Source organism: Tachyglossus aculeatus, chromosome 1 (assembly GCF_015852505.1).
Source record: "Tachyglossus aculeatus isolate mTacAcu1 chromosome 1, mTacAcu1.pri, whole genome shotgun sequence".
Classification (NCBI taxonomy): Eukaryota; Metazoa; Chordata; class Mammalia; order Monotremata; family Tachyglossidae; genus Tachyglossus; species Tachyglossus aculeatus.
This window is the reverse complement of record NC_052066.1, coordinates 70463899-70480045: the sequence shown is the minus strand read 5'-3', so window position 1 is coordinate 70480045 and position 16147 is coordinate 70463899. Positions and strand designations below refer to the sequence as shown.

The 16147-nt window shown below is 44.6% G+C and overlaps 1 protein-coding gene across 2 annotated transcripts in view; it reads left to right on the top strand.

Annotated features, from left to right (window-relative positions):
• ARMC9 (armadillo repeat containing 9) overlaps nucleotides 1-16147 on the top strand; it is a 260953-nt gene that overhangs the window by 211310 nt on the left and 33496 nt on the right. For both annotated transcript variants that reach the window (XM_038768825.1, XM_038768738.1), the window contains one exon: nucleotides 5461-5565. In XM_038768825.1, coding sequence (XP_038624753.1) covers nucleotides 5461-5565 — 105 coding nt within the window. The remainder of the gene's footprint in view (nucleotides 1-5460; nucleotides 5566-16147) is intronic.

Here is a 16147-nt window from a genome sequence, read left to right as displayed (position 1 = left end):
TAGTAGAAAGAGCAGCAGCTTGGAAAGCTAAAGGAATTGTGTTCTAATCCCATCTCTGCCACTTGTCTGCTGTGTGACCTTGGGCAAGCTGCTTGACTTCTCTGTGCCTTAGTTACCTCATCTGTAAAATGGGAATTAAGATTGTGAGCCCCACGTGGAACATGGACTGTGTGCCCAATCTGGTTAGCTTGTATCTACCCGAGCACTTAGTGCAATGCGTAGCACATATTAAGTAGCTTAACAAGCACCATAAACAACAACAACAACAAAACTTATCTTTCTCTCTTGTAGACTGTATGCTCATTGTGGGCAGAGAATGCATCTACCAACTCTGTTGTATTGTACTTTCCCAAGCACTTAAGTATAATCCTCTGCACACATTAAGCGCTCAGTAAATTTGATTGATTAATTGCCTGCCCCACAGAATAAAAAGTGCTTTATAGTTCAGTAAATACATAATTTGTGGCCAGTTTCCTTGCCCTGCCTTTAGATCTGATGTACTAAGTCCTGGAGGCATGAATCTGTGAGAATTTTTTCCTTCTATCTCTTCATTCTTTTTTTCCTATCTCATTCTTCTGTTCATCAATGAATGCCACTGTCAGCCCCATCTTCTTCCCTAAACCTGGACAACATATGGTTGTCAGGGCCAGGTGTGTGGAAGTTTAGACCCAGAATAGCCTGTCTTGTGATGCTCCCATATGACCCATGACACAGACGATGTCACGTGAACCTTCTCCTCACCTCTTCCAGGAGGCCTTCCCAGGCTAAGCCTCCCTTTTTCTCTGCTCCTTCTCCCCTCCCCATCGCCCTGACTCCCTCCCTCTACCTCCCTCCCCACCCCACAGCACTTATTTATAGATGTATGTAATTATTATTCGATTTATTTTATAAATGATGTGTATATATCTATAATTCTATTCATTTATATTGACGCCATTGTTGCCTGTTTATTTGTTTTGATGTCTGTCTCCCCCCTTCTAGACTGTGAGCCCATTGTTGGGTAGGAATTGTTTCTATTTGTTGGCCGAATTGTACTTTCCAAGCGCTTAGTACAGTGCTCTGCACACAGTAAGCACTCAGTAAATACAATTGAATGAACGAATGAATGAATGTGCACAGCCAAATGGTGACTTCTCCACTCAGATTGTAACTCCTTCTCCCTTCACTCTCCGCTCCTCTGCCGCTAATCTCCTCACCGTACCTCGTTCTTGCCTGTCCCGCCATTGACCCCCGGCCCACATCCTCCCCCGGGCCTGGAATGCCCTCCCTCTGCCCGTCCGTCAAGCTAGCTCTCTTCCTCCCTTCAAGGCCCTACTGAGAGCTCACCTCCTCCAGGAGGCCTTCCCAGACTGAGCCCCTTCCCTCCTCTCCCCCTCGTCCCCTTCTCCATCCCCCCATCTTACCTCCTTCCCTTCCCCACAGCACCTGTATATATGTATATATGGTTGTACATATTTATTACTCTATTTATTTATTTTACTTGTACATATCTATTCTATTTATTTTATTGTGTTAGTATGTTTGCTTTTGTTCTCTGTCTCCCCCTTTTAGACTGTGAGCCCACTGTTGGGTAGGGACCGTCTCTATATGTTGCCAACTTGTACTTCCCAAGCACTTAGTACAGTGCTCTGCACACAGTAAGCTCTCAATAAATACGATTGATTGATTGATTGATTCAAATCCCACTGACCATAGCTCTCCCTAGCTTCAAAACCCTTCTGAAAAAAAAATATCTCATCCATGGTTCCAGGTGCTTTAGTTGTGGTGATGGTTTACCAGTAGCTTGGGCGTGGGTTCCAGGTTCCAAGCCGCCATCCCAGTATGTCGCTAAAAGATGCCAAGCGTGATGATGATGATGGTATTTGTTAAGCACTTACTATGTGTAAAGCACTGTTCTAAGCGCTGGGGAGGTTACAAGGTGATCACATTGTCCCCGGGGGGGCTCACAGTTTTAATCCCCATTTTACAGAAGAGGTAACTGAGGCACAGAGAAATTAAGTGACTTGCCCAAAGTCACACAGCTGACAGTTGGCGGAGCCGGGATTTGAACCCATGAACTCTGACTCCAAAGCCCAGGCTCTTTCCACTGAGCCACGCTGCAGTGGCTCGAACCTCTTGTGACAGTACTGTACTAAAACTTCCTCAGAACAGTAACATAACGTTGCAGGGTGGGGATTCCAAATCCAGCAGGCCCCTTAAGCCCAAACCCTGGGGCTTAAGGCCCAGGAGGCTGTGCGCTAATCCGACTCGCTGATGACGGGAAAGGACTCTGGAATGACTCAAGTCGTGAGTGTAAAAAATGTAACTTTAAGCTCAAGCAAAAATGAATACCACTAGAAGCCAAAGATGCTCTATGTTTTCAGTGATTCAGTGTCAAACACTAATACGATCACGAGGTCTGCACTCCCATATTCAGCATGCCAGCCCATACGCCACAGAATGTAACAGGCGCCAGAGGGACAATCAATCAATCAATCAATCGTATTTATTGAGCGCTTATTGTGTGCAGAGCACTGTACTAAGCGCTTGGGAAGTACAAGTTGGCAACATATAGAGACAGTCCCTACCCACCAGTGGGCTCAGGATTCAGCTCTGATCTCCTAGTGAAGCATCCCACTGATGCCTGTCTTGCCAGGGTCATCCTGTTACAGCATGCTCCAGCAGGCGAACAACCATACAACAAAGATCCTCTATTTTATTAACATCAAATCTCCTTCCCATAACAAGTCCCACCCAACCAAACAAACTTCTCCCGCTTCCTCCAACAATTCCCAGTCAGATGCCAGGTTCTCTGCCCATTTTCTGACCTTTTGTCCCTTAAGTTAGGGGCCCAAAGTTACACAGGGTTCCAGACGCTCCTCCACTCATTTTCCTTCCAGTTGTCAGGCTTTGTATCTTGTTGTGGCTAAGGCAGACTTCAAATTGAACAGCAGGAGTAAAGCACTTTAGGGAACAGTGTTCACACTGCAGCCCCCTCCTCTTACTTTTAGCAGCAATGGCCAAGGTGATTATGGCAGGGGCAGCCTCAACCGTTTATATCCGTAAGCAAACATCTATGCCGGTCTGCTTTTTTCTGGGCAGTTGAAGTCAGGAATCAATCAATCAATCAATAGCATTTATTGAGTGCTTGCTTTACATAAAACAATTTACCAAATGCTCAGTAGAGTACAATAGTGGCCCCTAACCCAGTCCTCAAGGAGCTTACAATCTAGTTGTGGAGACAAACCCTAAAATAAATTATACATTGGGGGAAGCAACAGTTTAGACAGATGATGATGATGATGATGATACTTATTGAGCACTTACTATATGCCAAGCACTGTTCTAAGCGCTGGGGTAGATACAAGGTAATCAGGTTGTCCCACGTGGGGCTCACAGTCTTAATCCCCATTTTACTGATGAGGTAACTGAGGCCCAGAGAAGTGAAGTGACTTGCCCAAAGTCACACCGCTGACAAGTGGTGGAGTCGGGATTAGAACCCACGACCTCTGACTCCCAAGCCTGGGCTCTTTCAACACGCTGAGAAGGGGAGCGAGGAATGAGCAGCCAACTGCTCAAGCGAGGTGGACATACAGAAGTTACAGTGGAGGAGAAATAGACTTTGGAGATGAGATATTAATCAGGGAAGGCTTCCTGGAGAAGATTTGATGTATGAACAGCTTTGAAGATGGGGAGTGGAGAATGTTTTGTCGGTGTTTAATACTGTGTGCCAATATAAATTCAAGCCTCAATATGTGGAGAAGGCCTGTGGAGAATTAGCATTAGGATTTAGGATTTCAATCAGAAGAGAGAACCATTAGGGAGGAGGCCAAGGGGATTAGGAGGGCTAATAAGCAGCAGGGAAAGTGGAGTATAGATGTATTTCTCTGTTTGTTTCTCACTTGGAAATTCTCCCTCGAGCAAATGGAGTAAGGTTCAAGAGGTCTTTGTGTTCTCCGTTTTCAAATCTAACAATATATGAGTGAGAAACTGAAGGAAAAAGAAAACTGTCCCCCTACCTCTTATTAGCCCTCCTAACCCACTCAGCCTCTACCCTCATTTCTTCTTGAAGAAAAATCTCTTCTTTCTCCACTCCATCTCAGCTCTGCTCACGCTAGACTATACCAAGAAGAAATTTCCAAACTTGTCGAGGAGGGAAGAGCGGTAGGAACTCCGAAATTAAAACTCTCTTCCAAGCTAGTTTCGAAGCAGGTGATCTTTGGCAACTGATTTTCAGGTCTCTGAACCTCTCGACTGTCTCTGCCTAAAAAGAGTCCATTATTGATCTAGCTTACCTGAAGGAGTTCATTGTGGTTCATTGAGGTAATTTTGAGAAAGTCTTTGAACACCTCAAGAGAAAAACCCCCAAACTGTATTTTGACATGTTTTAGCATTTCTGTTGCAGTACTGAAGGTACTTTATATGGTATTTGTTAAGCACTTACCATGTGCCGGGTACTGTACTAGTTCCTGTGGTAGATACCAGCTGATCAGGTTGGACATAGTCCATATCCCATATGGACCTCACAGTCTTAATCGCCCTTTTACAGATGAGGTAAATGAGGTACAGAGAATTAAGTGACTCACCCAAGGTCACACAACGGACAAGTGGTGGAGCCAGGATTAGAACCCAGGTCCTTCTGATGCCCAGGCCCATGTTCTATCCATAAGGCCACACTGCTTCTCCCAAACTCTCAGGTACCCTAAGCTTCCACTAGAAAAGGAGATTTGGCTAGTATGTTCTACTATTATCATAGGTTGTGAGCCCCTTGAGGGACAGGGTTTGTGTCTAATTCCCACTGTATAATCTTTTCCAGGATTTAGAACAGTATGCTTAATAAATACCTCTACTACTACTACTACTACTACTACTACTACTACTACTACTGCTACTGCTATTTTGTGAGAAGTTTAGGTTTAAAGTTAGGGACATGTCCTTTAGACTCTGAAATTTGGATCCCAAAATTAGTGCCCAGTTTTCCCTCTCCTAGAAAAGGATCGGTCCAGCTTGGAAATTTAAACATTGTGCTTTTCTGGTGTCTCAGTATGTAAAACCAGGTCAGCATTACAAAAAATCATGAAGGGTGCAGACAGAGTGAACACAGATCTATTTCTGGAGGGTTCTTATTGAAGTCTGAAAGTGGTAGGAAGAAGCCATTTCATTCCATGGCAGGTGGTAAGGCATATGGAATCTGTTACCTCGGGAATCAAAAAATATCAATATCGAGTGTGATGCCAGAAAATGACAGGTTTGGGGGCAGGGGGGTGGATAAATTCTCGAGTTGCTATAGGGAAAAGTATTAGAGGGAAATAATAGAGAATTAGAAAACTCAGGAAAGTCCATAATGTGTTATTAGAAATGTTAGCGATGTACAGTGATGCCTTCCCTAGCCTTTGAGGATGGCTATAAGAAGGGCAACCACGTTCTTAAACATATGTGAATTTACTGCAGGATTCTCACTTGGGTGTCTTGTTGAAACAGGAGGACCGGGATGTCATAGAGTCCAGCCTGGACAAAGATGAAGTGCTGCATCCTCAACTTGGCGAGCTCTCAGGGGAAAGGCTGCTCACCACAGAGTACTTAGGAGTAAGTACTACAATAAGTATTAGACTTGTTCACCGGGTTACAGCAGTCTCACTCTGAACTGTTTATTATTAATGTTTCCAGTGGTATTTAGTTTCTTCATATTATTATGTGTCTTAAATATTATTGGTACAACAGACAATTCTTTGCAGTTTTTGCAACTATAGGGGAGTAAATATCGAGAAGGAAAATCCATAAAATCTCCCCAACCTCACTTGGGTCACTGGGACTCAACCTTTACCCCCCGTCCTTTATATGAATTATGTTATTGCCTGACAGGAGTTTCCTCATCTCGGCCTTTCCCTGCTCACTTCTGGAGGAGCAGTCATGAGGAAGTGGCAGAAAAGAAGTCAAGCCTTAGGAATCTTTAGAAATTTCGATAAACTAATAAATAGTAGCGATGGTAACTATTTCTGTCATAAATAATAATCATTTCTTTCCTCCATAAATTAAAAATATATTTCAGTACTTTGTGATTGTGTCAATAGGTCAGTAATCAATCAATCAATCAATCAATCAATCGTATTTATTGAGCGCTTACTATGTGCAGAGCACTGTACTAAGCGCTTGGGAAGTACAAATTGGCATCACATAGAGACAGTCCCTACCCAACAGTGGGCTCACAGTCTAAAAGGGGGAGACAGAGAACAGAACCAAACATACCAACAAAATAAAATAAGTAGGATAGAAATGTACAAGTAAAATAAATAAATAAATAAATAAATAAATAGAGTAATAAATAAATAAATAAATAGAGTAATAAATATGTACAGAATCAGCTTCTGGTAGAACCAGAATCTCCGAGAGGAGATGAAAATGCATCAAAATCCCCCATTCCTTGTAAGCAAAATAGTGGAACGTAAAGATCCTTACTCCTCAACTCCACCAATCTCCTACTCCACCCCACCTCAGCTCCTTGGTGACCACCTTGGACACACACTTGATCTCATCATCTCAAGTCACTGTATAATTTCTACCCTCACTAACTCTGAAATTCCTCTTTCCCCCCCTCAACCTCTTCACCTGCCTTTTCTCCCACCCACCCCCTCCCCATAAAAATGCCCTGTTCCCCACAAAGATCCCCAGTCTTTCAAACTCCTTCAATTTTCAATCAATCAATCAATCAATCAATCAATCGTATTTATTGAGCGCTTACTATGTGCAGAGCACTGTACTAAGCACTTGGGAAGTACAAATTGGCAACACATAGACACAGTCCCTACCCAACAGTGGGCTCACAGTCTAAAAAGGGGTAGACAGAGAACAGAACCAAACATACCAACAAAATAAAATAAATAGGATAGAAGTGTACAAGTGAAATAAATAAATAAATAAATAAATAGAGTAATAAATATGTACAACCATATATACATATATACAGGTGCTGTGGGGAAGGGAAGGAGGTAAGATGGGGGGGATGGAGAGGGGGACGAGGGGGAGAGGAAGGAAGGGGCTCAGTCTGGGAAGGCCTCCTGGAGGAGGTGAGCTCTCAGCAGGGCCTTGAAGGGAGGAAGAGAGCTAGCTTGGCGGAGGGGCAGAGGGAGGACATTCCAGGCCCGGGGGATGACGTGGGCCGGGGGTCGATGGCGGGACAGGCGAGAGCGAGGTACAATGAGGAGGTCAGCGGTGGAGGAGCGGAGGGTGCGGGCTGGGCTGGACAAGGAGAGAAGGGAGGTGAGGTAGGAGGGGGAGAGGCGATGGACAGCCTTGAAGCCCAGGGTGAGGAGTTTCTGCCTGATGCGCAGATTGATTGGTAGCTACTGGAGATTTTTGAGGAGGGGAGTAATATGCCAGAGCGTTTCTGGACAAAGATAATCCGGACAGCAGCATGAAGTATGGATTGAAGTGGAGAGAGACACGAGGATGGGAGATCAGAGAGAAGGCTGGTGCAGTAGTCCAGGCGGGATAGGATGAGAGCTTGAATGAGCAGGGTAGCGGTTTGGATGGAGAGGAAAGGGTGGATCTTGGCAATGTTGCGGAGCTGAGACCGGCAGGCTTTGGTGACGGCTTGGATGTGAGGGGTGAATGAGAGAGCGGAGTCGAGGATGACACCAAGGTTGCGGGCTTGTGAGACGGGAAGGATGGTAGTGCCGTCAACAGAGATGGGAAAGTCAGGGAGAGGACAAGGTTTGGGAGGGAAGACAAGGAGCTCAGTCTTCGACATGTTGAGCTTTAAGTGGCGGGCGGACATCCAGATGGAGATGTCCTGAAGGCAGGAGGAGATGCGAGCCTGGAGGGAGGGGGGAGAGAGCAGGGGCAGAGATGTAGATTTGGGTGTCATCAGCGTAGAGATGATAGTTGAAGCCGTGCCTCATCTGGTCCCCATACCCCAATTTGCCTCTCTTGACGCACAATTCCACACCCTCTCCATTGAACTCAACACTCTCGCTCTCCTGTTCCTCCATCAATCTCGTACTACTACTACTACTACTACTACTACTACTACTACTACTACTAATAATAATAATAATAATAATGATGGTGGCATTTATTAAGCACTTACTATGTGCAAAGCACTGTTCTAAGCGCTGGGGAGATTACAAGGTGATCACATTGCCCATGGGGGGCTCACAATCTTAATCCCCATTTTACAGATGAGGTAACTGAGGCATAGAGAAGTTGTGACTTGCCCAAAGTCACACAGCTGACAGTTGGCAGAGCTGAGATTTGAACTCATGAACTCTGACTCCAAAGCCCGGGCTCTTGCCACTGAGCCACACTGCTTTTCTGTAGATACCAGCTGATCAGATTGGACACAGTCCCTGCTCTACTCGGAGCTCACAGACTCAATCCCCATTTTATGGCTGAGGTAACTGAGGCACAGAGATGAGAGGTGACCTGCCCGAGGTTACACAGCAGACAAGTGGCGGAGGAGGGATTAGAACCCAAGTCCACTGACTCGCAGGCCTGTGCTTTTGCCACTTGGGTAGGACTGAGAACCCGCACAAGGAGATGGATTGTAGCGTTTGTGCTTTCCTCAGGGCCAGTTGCATCTTCTAGTCTCTGCCATTCATTCATTCATTCATTCATTCATTCATTCATTCATTCATTCAATCGTATGTATTGAGCGCTTACTGTGTGCAGAGCACTGCTTAGCCAGTTGGAGTAGGGAAGGCAGGGATGTCTAGCTGTTACCTAGCTGTCAAAAGAATAAAAATCAGGATTTCCAGCCTCCTGTTGTCAATCAGATGGACTTGATGGTACTCAGGAGCCTCTCTAAAGATATAATCTCAGTTTCTCTCTCTCTCTCTCCCCCCCCCCCACCCCCCCAAAGAAAAAGTCTTAGCACCTAACTGGGTTTCTGTTGCTAATAGGCAACAGAAAATTTTTTCTTTGATTATGGCTTCAGATGTTTGCATCTTTAAAGAACATGTGGATGCTGCAGTTGTCTTCAAACAGATGTTGGTTTTACCCCTTTTTAAATGATATTTGTCAGGCACTTAAAATAAATCCTTGCCTTATTTGTCAAACACTCTTCTACATGCTAAGGTAGATGCAGCTAATCAAGTTGGACACAGTCCCTGTCCCATAGCCTAGTTCCATATGTGCCCTTCTGATTATTCCCCCTCTTTCCAAAGACTGCCGTGTTTCAGAGGTGCTCTGTGTCATGGTGGTATGCTGAACCCATTGGGGTCCATAGGGCAGAGGGGATGCCACTGCAGCTTCAGATTCCTATTATTTAGAGGTTAGGTGGATTGCCCCAAAAGTGGGTGCTTTGCATTCCTTTCCACAGTGTTTAATCTGATGCTGGGATTCTTCCACCTTCCTTCCAATCCTGGCAAGCTCCCACTTCGTCAGCTAAGAGCTAAAATGTGCCCCTGGACTAACCCCGTGGAGGAAAGAAATATGACAAAAAGGAAATCATGCAGAAAGTGATGTAAGCTCCCAGACTGGCACCTCGCTGTGGGCAGGCAATGTGTCTACTAACTCTGTTATATCACACACTCCCAGCTACTTAGTACCCTGCTCTTCACACAGTAAGTGCTCAATAAATACCATTGATTGATTGCTTGGTTGAAAGTGAATCTGCTTAATCAGTCAATCATCATCATCATCATCATCAATCGTATTTATTGAGCGCTTACTGTGTGCAGAGCACTGTACTAAGCGCTTGGGAAGTACAATTTGGCAACATATAGAGACAGGCCCTATCCAATAGTGGGCTCACAGTCTAAAACGGGGAGACGGAGAACAAAACCAAACATACTAACAAAATAAAATAAATAGAATAGATATGTACAAGTAAAATAAATGGATAAATAAATAGATAGATAAATAGATAAATAAATAGAGTAATAAATCAATCATGGAGTGCTTACTGTGTATAAAGCACTGTACTAAGTGCTTGGGAGAGTACAGTAGAGCAATATAACAGAGTTGGTAGACATATGAACCATTTGGACACATCTGGATTCCTTCTTTGCTTTTCCATAGCAGAATCACCTCTTGATAGAGCTTACACTACCAAGACCAAGATAATGAAGTCCATAGCATCTGTACATTTAAGGAGGAACCAAAGTCCTTTAGGATGTTTCCACTCACGTTGGAATAGATACTGTAAAAACAAACCGGGCGTGGGGTGGGGTCCGGGGATAGATAGCTCTCAGAAAACTCCAGTTTTGGATAAGTAATTTCCCTTTCTCCTGACTGCAACTTAAAGTATTAGTCATCTCCATTTTTTTTTCAATTTGTTAATAACAGAAAAAATGCCAAAGTCCTAATTAGCATTCATCCCACCTTCTAGGGTCCTTCCTTGCTTGTGATTTCATAATCTCTCCTGCATAGTAACTGGTAAATTAATTAGCCAGTGACTTTTCCTTCAAAAATAACATATTTAGTGCATATAAATTTATTTAAAGGACAGCCATTTTCCAAAAGTCCGTGGTCATAAGGTTAAGATTCGGAAAAGTGAAGAGCAACCAGATTCCTCTTTCTCTACACATCCAAATGTCTCAATACAAAGTCTTGGGGTTTGCAGTGACCAAATACAGCAAATAGCTGCGGTTGAGAAGTGGGGGACAGGCTAGAAACTGCCATCAGAAGCGATCTATACTCAGAGGACTCCAAATATATCAGTACATCTAATGTCAGTACACCTAAAACAAGCTTAAAGCATGCAGCCTGGAAGTCAAAAGAAACCACACAAAGAAAGTCACACTGCAGGCAATCGCTGTCCCCACGGTCTTAACCAAAAAACTTTAACCTCCTAAACTTTCCTTTCAAGGCAGAACTGAACTAACACCCCTCAGTTGAGAGAAATGTCACGTTGTCAGTGTTGCTTTGATATTAATGACTTACGCTCATCTGATGAGCTGCTCAGTACCAATACCAACCTCTGTTCACTAGCACAATTCCTGCTGATCTCAATCTCGAGAGAACAATGACTATGTTTGTCCAATTATAACTTAATAGATTCGTCTGTGCTGAAATGCTCTGGGTGGGTGCCCCCTGGGGGAAACTGTCAAATGAATTTGACAGCCAGCTATTCTCTTGCTGTTCCAGACATTTAACTCCCTTCTCAAACCTCCTGCCCCCCTCCACACCTATCATCTCTTTCCCCTAATGACCTGGCTACGTACTTCGTCAACAAATTTGAAACCATCAAGTGTGATCTCCCTAAAGTCTCCCCTGCTCTTCTCCAATCCCCCGACTGCTCCCCCACCCTCTAAGACTCTCCCTAAATTCCCTGCAGTAACTCCAGATGAAATTTCTCATCTCCTCTCTAAATCTACCCACCCCGCCAGTACCCAGCTCTTTGAACGGTGCTTGGCATATAGTAAGCACTTAACAAATTGCCATCATTATTATTATTACTTCTGACCCATCCCTTTATACCTTTTTAAAACACTCATCCCCTCCCTTCTCCCCTCCTTGACTGCCATCTTCAATTGTTCACTTTCTAACAGCTTCTTCCCCACTGCTTTCAAACATGCCTATATCTCCCGTCTCCTAAATAAACCCTCCCTTGACCTCACGGCTCCCTCCAGTTATCGTCTATCTCCCTCTTACCATTTCTCTCCAAACTTCGTGGAAGGGTTGTCCATACCCGCTGTCTCTACTTCCTATTTTCCAGTTTTCTCCTACATCCCCTCCAATATGGCTTCCACTCCCTTGTCTCCACAGAAACAGCCCTCTCTAATAATAATAATAGTATTTATTAAGCACTTACTATGTGCAAAGCACTGTTCTAAGCGCTGGAAAGATAATCGATGACCTTCTTCTCTCCATATCTGACGGCCTCTACTCCATTCCAATCCTCCTAAATCTCTCGGCCACCTTTGACACTGTAGACCACGTGCTTCTCCTTGAAACTCTATCCAACCTTGGATTCCCTGACACTGTCATCTCTTGGTTCTCCTCCCACCTCTCTGACCGCTCCTTTTCAGTCTCTTTTCCTGGCTTCTCCTCTACCTCCTACCCTCCGTCAGTAGGAGTCCTTCAGGGCTCAGTTCTAGGTTCCCTTCTATTCTCCTTCTACACCCACTCCCTCGGAGAACTGATTCACTCCCCGTGGCTTTAACTACCACCTCTATGCAGATGATTCCCAAATCTGCATCTCCAGACCTGACCTCTCCCCTTCCCTGTAATCTCGCATTTCCTCCAGCCTTCAAAACAAATCTACTTGGATGTCCCGCCAACACCTCAAATTGACGTGTCCAAAACTGAACTCCATATCTTCTCTCCCAAACCCTATCCTCCCCCGTCTTTCCCATCATTGTACACAACACCACTATCCTCCCTACGTCACAAGCCTGTAACCTTGGTGTCGTCCTCGACTCATCTCTGTCATTCCACCCACATATTGAATCTGTTACCTAATTCTGTCGGTTCAACCTTCTCAACATTGCTAAAATTCTCCCTTTCCTCTCAATCCAAACTGCTACCATGCTGTTCCGAGCACTTCTCCCTCTGTCTCCCCCTTTTAGACTGTGAGCCCACTGTTGGGTAGGGACTGTCTCTATATGTTGCCAACTTGTACTTCCCAAGCACTTAGTACAGTGCTCTGCACACAGTAAGTGCTCAATAAATACGATTGATTGATTGATTTGCCTCCCCACAGACCTTCTGTCCTCCATTCTCCCTCCACTTCAATCCATACTTCACTCTGCTGCCCGAATAATAATGATGGAATTTATTAAGCGCTTACTATGTGCAAAGCACTGTTCTAAGCACCTGGAAGGTTGCAAGGTGATCAGGTTGTCCCACGGGGGGCTCACCGTCTTCATCCCCCTTTTCTAGATGAGGTAACTGAGGCACAGAGAAGTTAAGTGACTTGCCCAAAGTCACACAGCTGACAGTTGGCGGATTTGGGATTTGAACCCATGACCTCTGACCTCTGACTCCAAAGCCCGTGCTCTTTCCACTGAGCCACGCTGCTTCTCATTTATTAACAACAGTGTTCAGTTCATGTCTCCCCATTTCCCAAGAACTTCCAATGGCTACCCACCCACCTCCGCGTCAAACAGAACTTAATTACCATTGGCTTTAAAGCACTAAATCAGCTTACTCCATCCTACTTCACCTCACTAATCTCCTACTACAAACCAACCCACGCATCAATCAATCAATCGTATTTATTGAGCGCTTACTGTGTGCAGAGCACTGTACTAAGCGCTTGGGAAGTACAAGTTGGCAACATATAGAGACAGTCCCTACCCAACAGTGGGCTCACAGTCTAGCACACATGCTGCTCCCCTATTTCCAGCTTACTCACTGTGCCCTCTTCTAATCTACCTCGCCACTGACCCCTTTCCCACGTCCTCCCCCAGCTTGGAACTCATCAATCGTATTTATTGAGCGCTTACTGTGTGCAGAGCACTGTACTAAGCGCTTGAGAAGTACAAGTAGGCAACATATAGAGACAGTCCCTACCCAACAGTGGGCTCACAGTCTAAAAACTCCCTCCTACTCCGTATTCATTCATTCATTCAGTCGTATTTATTGAGCCCTTACTGTGTGCAGAGCACTGTACTAAGCGCTTGGAAAGTACAATACAGCAATAAAGAGGGACAAGCCCTGCCCACAGCGGGCTCACAGTCCAGAGGGGATGGACCCCTTTTAGACTGTGAGCCCACTGTTGGGTAGGGACTGTCTCTATATGTTGCCAATTTGTACTTCCCAAGCGCTTAGTACAGTGCTCTGCACATAGTAAGCGCTCAATAAATACGATTGATGATGATGATGATATCAATACAAGTTAACAGACATCAATATAAATGAATAGAATTATAGATATATACACATATACATAAGTGCTGTGGGACAGGGAGAGGGGGAAAAGCAAAGGGAGCGAGTCAGGGTGAAGGGAGGGGGAACTGAGGAAAAGTGAGGCTTAGTCTGGGAAGGCTTCTTGGAGGAGGTGCACCTTCGGCAGGGCTTTAAAGGAGGGAAGAGTGATCATCTGGCAGATTTGAGGAGGGAGGGCTTTCCAGGCCAGAGGTGGGACGTGGGCCAGGGGTCGGCGGCGAGACAGGGTGAGATGGAGGCACGGTGAGAAAGTTAGCAGCAGAGGAGCAGAGTGTGCGGGCTGGTACGTAGGAGAGAAGGGAGGTGAGGTTGGAGGGGGCAAGGGGTTGGAGAACTTTAAAGCCAGTAGTGAGGAGTTTTTGTTTGATATTGCAGATCACCACTCTCCCAACCTTCCAAGCATCATCATCATCAATCGTATTTATTGAGCGCTTACCGTGTGCAGAGCACTGTACCAAGGTCACATCTCCTCCAAGAGGCCTTCCCCAATTAAGCCCTCTTTTCCCCAGCTCACTCTCCCTTCTGTGTCGTCTGTGCACTTCAATATGTCACCTTTGGATATTTGGTATTCTTCCCACGTCCAACCCCACAGTGCTTATGTACATATCTTTAAATCATATAATATCATAATAAATTCAATTCATATTAATGCCTGCCCCTCCAGACTGTAAGCTCATTGTGGCCAGGGAATGTCTGCTAATTCTGTTGTATTGTGCCCTCCCAAGTGCTTAGTACAGTGCTCTGCACATACTAAGTGCTCAACAAATACGATTCATTGATAATAATAATACTAATAATGATTGCATTTATTAATTAACCATTATATAAATTAGCTAATGAGCAGTCGAAACAGGTTACAAGTAAAGCAAAGATGAAAAATGAAGAGCAGATGACACAGAACTGGGAGTCAGGAAGTCTCATGTCCTCCCCCTGGCCTGGAATGCCCTCCCTCCGCACATTTCATTTTGTTAACATGTTTTGTTTTGTTGTCTGTCTCCCCCTTCTAGACTGTGAGCCCGCTGTTGGGTAGGGACTGTCTATATGTTGCCAACTTGTACTTCCCAAGCGCTTAGTACAGTGCTCTGCACACAGTAAGTGCTCAATAAATACAATTGAATGAATGAATGAATGAATCTGCATTTATATGAATTTGATGAGTCAAATTTAACCAAGTTTTTAAACAAGTCTTCAGCTAGGAAACTCAAGTAGCCAAGAAGATGCAGCATAGTGTAGTGGAAAGAGCACAAAACTCGGAGTCAGGAGTTCTGGGTTCGAGTCCCATCTCTACCACTCGCTTGCTGTGGTACCTTGGGCAGTTTCCTTGGCCTAACTGGGCTTCAGCTTCCTCATGGATTTTGAGCTCTTGTGGGGAACGGGGCTGTGTCATTCTGGTTTTCTTGTTTCTACTCCAGTGCTTCGCACAGTGTTTGGCACATAGTAGTACTAAATAAATAGCATTGCTTAAGGGTAATTTTATGAAGGTTGTAATGAACAGTCGGTTGAAGTGTATTGTACATGTTGTTTCCGAAGGAGTAATAGTAGCACAATGCTAAATAATGGTTTATGCAAACTGAAGTCAGAAAATTGTAAAGATTTTTTTTATGGTATTTGTTAAGCGCTTACTATGTGCCAAGCACTATACTAAACCCCTTTGATGATACAAGATAATCAGGGTGGACACAGTCCCTGTCCCACATGGGGCTCACAATCTAAGGGGGAGGGAGACAACAAATATTGAATCGCCAACCCACAGATGAAGACACTGAAGCACAGAGAACTTAAGCAGCCTGACTGTGAACTCCCAGGCCTATATTCTTTCCACTAGGCCACACTGCTTCTCTAATCTGCAACCTATTTTTGTTAAAAATGAACACAAAAGTACCAAACTTGGGTGTAATGCAACTCCCACCTGCATACAAAGGGCATTTCACATCTACTCCAGACACAGGGCCAATAATGATCTTGAAATTAGCTATCCACATTTAAAAACTGACTTAGCAAAGACGTTTGCATACTATCACTTATGAATTCCCTTGCTTAAGCTGTGATCTTTCTGCCTACTTCAAGAAATTGGACATATTCCTCAACCTCTCCACTATTTCAACAAAGCCTAATGTGATGAGAAAACTAACTCAAGACCTTTGGTAGCTAAGACAAATTGAGCCAGTCAGCCTGTCATGATTTTATTCACATTTTTATGCTAAGTTAGCATTCCCATGTACTGTCTTACCATCTAAGAGAAAATCTAGAAGAAGCATGGCCTCGTGGAAAAAACACGAGTCTTGGAGTCAGAGGACCTAGCAACGTCACTTATCTCCTGTGTGACCTTGGCCAAGTC